General features: G+C 36.5%; 1 protein-coding gene across 5 annotated transcripts in view; it reads left to right on the forward strand.

Annotated features, from left to right (window-relative positions):
• The window catches only part of NUP93 (nucleoporin 93), a 130,901-nt gene that overhangs the window by 107,951 nt on the left and 16,950 nt on the right, over nt 1–6,000 (forward strand). For all 5 annotated transcript variants that reach the window (XM_069107771.1, XM_069107772.1, XM_069107775.1 and 2 more), the window contains 3 exons: nt 1,908–2,040; nt 4,035–4,192; nt 5,747–5,912. In XM_069107771.1, coding sequence (XP_068963872.1) covers nt 1,908–2,040; nt 4,035–4,192; nt 5,747–5,912 — 457 coding nt within the window. The remainder of the gene's footprint in view (nt 1–1,907; nt 2,041–4,034; nt 4,193–5,746; nt 5,913–6,000) is intronic.

Consider the following 6,000-nt stretch of genomic DNA (forward strand, 5'->3'; position numbering starts at 1 on the left):
AATAGGAGGTTGTGCCATTCATCCTTCATTGAGGACATTCAATTCAGCTCTGAATTAGCCAGCAGGGGTTGCCATAAGTGTTGCAACAAATCTTCCTTATTTCAGAGAGAGAGTACTGTGCTTCTCCCTGCTGGCTCAAGAAGAGAAGGCTGCTGAGTTGAATATCCTTGCAAAATTGCAATACTTTGCCACCAGGCCATGTAGGCTGGTGGCTGCTGCCTTACAATATTGTTTTCTGTGCATCCACTCCATATAAAATGATATCTATTAAGAAGTCATAATATTTTCCTGTGAAGAGCTGTGCATTAATTCAGAGCCATTATAGCATAATGGTTTTTAAAACGAATAATTTATTTGTTATACCATGGATAAATAAGATAAACACATCCAGTGCATTAGATAAAATCGCTGTATTCTGGCATGCAATGCTACATTTAGCAAATTTATATAAAATTCCTTATGACTTTTTGTGAAAGGATTTATATCCAAAATCTTTCCTGAAGCTGTAGTTGAATTTTTTTTGAAATATCAGTATGTTTTTTGTATATTTCTTCTCTTTTCCCCTACAATATTCAGCAAAGTAATAATGGCTAATAATTGCCTGTTTTGATTGATTCCATACCATCTTGCTATCTAAAATGTATAACTATTAAAATGTCTCCTCCGTAGTGACAGATTCAATATATAAGCAAGATTTTGAATGGGAGGGGAGGGAATTCAAATTAAGTTTAAATTTCAAGTGTTGCAATATATTTGTCCTTGAGTCACATATATCTTAACGGGTGCTCACAGTATTTGTTTTTCTGTGGACTTGCAAAAGATGGTACTAAAGGATTTTATAGCAGGCTTATATACAGGGCTTGAAAACTCTTTTCAGGGAATCTTTTGGTGTGTTTGGTGAAGCATCTGACCACTATGGCTCTGCTTTTTCACATAGAACCTAAGCCCTTTACATCTGTACTGGGATTCTCTCATCATATCTCTCCTGTTTGCCTAAAAGCTTTTAAAACAGTACCAGTCTATTTCTGTAACTTTGCTAATGAGATCCTGTTTCTCATTTCTTTTGCTTGTTTCTCCCCTTTGCTTTATTAATCTCTTTAATTGAACTTCTTGAAGATACCTGGGAACTATTTACAATTTCTTTTAAAACTGTATCTTGTTTTACCTAGTAGTTGTTTGATTGTGATCTTGTAAGGAATTTATTCTTACTTTGTTATAACCTTTTGCAAGACTAATCAAGGCCAAATGAAATATTTAGGATAATAGTACTTTAAAATTAAATATCTAAAATGATAATAGTATGAGTATAATTTTGTGAAATTAATTTTTGCAGTAGATGGCAAAGTAGATTTTTTTGGTCAGGTGTCTTCCAGTGACTAACTATAAGTTATTTATTACCCCTGCAAAAATTAAGCATTTTCTTCAACATTTATCCCCTCTGCAAGGCACCTGGGGGTATCCTAGAATTTCGGCATGAGAAGGAATCCCAGCAACCATCCAGTTAAACTTTCTACCCAGAACAGAAATCTTTTCTATACCATTGCTATCAAGGCTAGTGGCCTTTCATCCTTTGTCTAGATATTTTCAGTGGTTGGAGGAGGGAGAGTTCATTATTTTATAATGCAGCCCATTTCATATTGGATAGTTCTGATTTTAGAAATTCTTTCTTATTTTGAGCCAAAATCTATCTTCTTATTATAATTTGTCCTAGTTCTGCCCTTTGGAGCAATTTTATTCTATCTTGAAGCATTTAAAGGCAGCAATTGTATCATTCTTATCCTCTCCCCCATCCCCCCGGGATCCATTGTCCTTGATGGTGCCATATCTTCTGTGACATTCATTATTTCACATGTCTTAAAAAAGGAATATCTTTAACTTTGGGCTATTTTTTAATAACTTTTTCCTAGTTACAAAAATTATACACTTGTTACTGTTTTCGGAAATCTTCATCAAGCCCAGTTGGGTGGTGTGCCTGGAACTTACCAGCTGGTTCGAAGTTTTCTTAATATCAAACTCCCAGCACCTCTTCCAGGACTTCAGGTACGTTAAATTTATTTTATTTCTTCCCCACACTAGCATCCTCTAATGATTTTATTTAAACCGTATTATGTAATAACCTATATTTATCTTTTCTATTGTTACCTTGATAAGATTGAAGGGGAAAACAAGAGAATACCTGCTGTTTTAGGGAAAGAAGTTTTTTTTTTTAAACATGTATTAAAGTTCAAAATACATTTTAGCATATTTAACTTTTTCATAAAACAGTTATTCATTTTATTTTCATAAAAAGTTAATTTAGGTGTTAGACCTCCTAAAACACACAAGAAGTTCATACCTCTCTATCTTACACATTCCAACCAAGTTTGGAATTTTAGACTTGACATGGACCTGAGATACTCCACAAAATGCTCATATTTCACTACAACACCCCAGAGCCAAAAAAACATATTTGCCCAGAATGCAGTGGTTTCCAAGTGGTTCATTGTAATCCCCACTGTAGTTCAGCACAAGATTTTAGAGCTGGAAAGAAGGTTAAGGGCATTTAACCCAAGCTCTTCCCCTCCCCACTTTTCGTGTTACTGTTGAAGAAAGTGAGTCCTTAAAAAATTAGGCAATAGTTTGTGCATAATGCCAGTAGTAGGACCCAAGTCTTCTGGCTCTATTTCCAGTGAAGAATATGTGGCCAGAAGCACATGCAGTGCTAGAGGTTACCAGTATGATTTTTACCAGTTCTCTTCCTCTTCTTTCTGTCTCTCTCTGTCTCTGTCTCTCTCAGTGCTATTCTTCCTCACTTTAATTCTCTGCCTGGTTTTCTCAAATGTCATATGACTCTGGGATACGATTTATAATAACCACTGTCCAAAGGAATACAGTTACTTTATTCCAGTCTTACATAATATCAGAGCATTTGAAGAACCACTGGATATTAATTTAGAATTATACTCCCAAAGTGATTAAACTATACATACCTTTTGACTCAGTGATCCCACTGAGTATTTCTCCCCAAGGAGGCCAAACATAGAAGTAATGGTAGAAGTAATGGTTTAACATATACCAAAATATTCATAGCAACACTCTTTAGTGTAGTAACAAAGAACTAGAAACAAAATGAGTGTCCATTAATTGGAGAATGGCCGAAAAACAGTTAGTAGATGAATGTAATGAAATATTTTAGTACAGTAAAAATGAAAAATATGAGTAATTCAGAAAAACATGAGAAGATTTATATGAACTGTTATAGAGGCTAATAACAGAACCAAAAGAACAGCATACTTGACTGCTGCAGTGGAAATGAAAAGATTCTTGAACAACTGAAACACCAGGGATAGCTTTAAAGAACACCATTTCTCCTTGTCACAACAGAGAGGTGGGGAACTTTAAAGACAGAATGTTTTATGCATTGGCAGATCTCACTGTATTGATCCTTTTGGCTTAATTGCTTTATCATATTGGGGGGAGGCATGGTTCAGTCTGTACATTGTGTAAGAGGATTTCTAGGAATGACAGTGATAGAAAAACAAATGACACCAATAATTTTTTTTAAAGAAAAATAATCCTTAGACTGTTGGCATAGGGCTCATCTGCCTTATGGATTTAAATAATACTGTAAAGAATAAACTTTACTAATAACTCACATGGGCACTGTGCTTTAAAAAGCCTTTTGCTTGAATCCATCTACCCCCTGAATTGGCAGTGCAAGTAGTGGGGACCTTCATTTTAGAGATGGGGAAACTGAAGCTGAAAACAAGTAAGCTATGGGCACAAATCTTAAATATTTAAGTCAGAACTCAAACCCAGGTCTTTTGAGTCATTGGTCAGTGGATTTCAAAGATTTTGTTTATTCTGCATTTAACGCTGAAAAAAAATTTTTATGTACATTTAATGTAGTTATATATAAATAGAACGATAACAAGATTGGATATCCCCAATTTTAGATTATAACGTGTGTGCGTGTGTGTGTGTACATAAGAAATGCTTTGTAACCAACTAAATGCTTTGCGAGTTTCTGTTTTTAAAATATTTTCCTTTATTAGGATGGAGAAGTGGAAGGACATCCTGTTTGGGCATTGATTTATTACTGCATGCGCTGTGGGGATTTAGTTGCAGCTTCACAAGTGGTTAATCGAGCCCAGCATCAGCTGGGAGAATTTAAAACTTGGTTCCAAGAATATATGCACAGCAAGGATAGAAGGTATGTTGAGCAAGATAAAGGGTATCCAGAAGGAATTAAGTTGTAGAAATAGAAAGTCTGAGTTGTGTACTGTATGTAGGTTCCTTTGCCTTTATGTGACTAGAAATAAACTCATGTTTTAAAAAAAATTTTGAACATGTATAAAATCATAATTGGGTTTGATATTAAATCTGGTTGTAACACTGATGGTGAAGGACAACCTCTACTCCAGTTCCCTGCTGCTTCAGTGTGGCTTGGAGGTGACCCTGATCCTCAGACTGCACAAGTGGAGAGCAAGCTTTGGGAGGTCCTGCAGAATCTCTGTGTGCCTAGCACCTGTATATTTGTCATCCTGGGATCAACCTAGTTAAGTTCATTAGGTGGTTGGCCACCAGGTGCTAAATTTTTTTTAACCCTAGCAGTTCTTGAAGACCACATTCCAACACATGCAGGGCTTGTGATTTGCGTCATTCTGGAGAAATAGCTCCTTTGTGTATGGTAGTGAAAGAGCTGTTGGAGAGGAGCGTGATTCATTCTTTTTTTTTTTCATAAGCAATTGGGGTTAAGTAACTTGCTCAGGGTTACACGGCCAGTTATTTCTGGGTGTGGTGCTAAGTATCTGATCCCGGATTCAATCCCAGGTCATCCCGACTCTGGGGCCGGTGCTCTTACTCACTGTGCCAGCATGATTCATTCTTACCATTAACCCATGGTTAAGAAAGGTACTTTGCAATGATATTTGTATTCTGTTGCATTTTATTTATGAGCTACGAGTTGATTGACTAGTCTATTGCCTTCAAAAATATTGTTTGCTATGTTGGTAAATTGGAGACTAGATAATAAATGTTCAATAGTACTTCTATATGACAGTCAGATCAGTTCAACAGGTATTTGTTAAATTCCTGGACACTATGGGAATGCTAAATGTTGGTATTTATGTTGGTTTTATTAGTTTTTGGTGTATTATTAGTACCTGCCTCTGTGAGAGCAATAAGTTTGATTTTTTTTCCTTTGTTTCCCCATCAGCCAACTCAGAGCCTGCTGTAACTCAGATACTTAATAAAGGTTTTTTCAACTGAATACTGCAGGCTTCCAAGGATTTGTGATTTATGGGTCTGAGTATTCAGTAGGTTCATGCAGATTGCATTCCCTCCCTAACTTGGAAGGCCATTTAATGAGTTGCTGTGATTTTATGTCATGCCCAGCCTTCTAGTGACAACCGGCTTTAACAAGGCTGGACCTGGGACAGTAAATGCACAGACCATCACCAGTCCCATAATTGAAACTGTTTCCACTCTGCAAAGATGAACAAGAAATTGTGCTTCCCTAGTGTAGAATTGGATACCCTTCTAGGGCTCCATATGTTTGTACATTGCGGGAGCCTAAAGCACTTTCTCAGAGGTTTTCATTTAGATAGCTATGTGAAAAGTTCTGTTTGAACATTCTTTTAGATTCTCAAAAGCCCTGCTTTATTCTTATTGAAGTACTCAAGTTGGATTAATTTGGGTTATTCTCAAATACTCTCAGGCATTTTCTCATGAGTTAATATGAATTTGTCCATTTTTAAATCTTTAGATTATCCCCTGCCACTGAAAATAAACTGCGTCTCCATTATCGACGTGCCCTTAGAAACAACACCGACCCTTACAAAAGAGCCGTTTATTGTATCCTTGGCAGATGTGATGTCACTGATAATCAGAGTGAAGTGGCTGATAAAACAGAAGATTACCTTTGGTTAAAGGCAGGTTGCTGCATTGAGAGAGAGAGAGAGAGAGAGAGAGAGAGAGAGAGAGAGAGAGAGAGAGAGAGAGAGAGAGAGAGAGAGAGAG

The sequence above is a fragment of the Petaurus breviceps genome, unplaced genomic scaffold (assembly GCF_028583685.1).
Source record: "Petaurus breviceps papuanus isolate PSGF00001 unplaced genomic scaffold, PetGlider_PUasm1.0 90281, whole genome shotgun sequence".
NCBI lineage: Eukaryota > Metazoa > Chordata > Mammalia > Diprotodontia > Petauridae > Petaurus > Petaurus breviceps.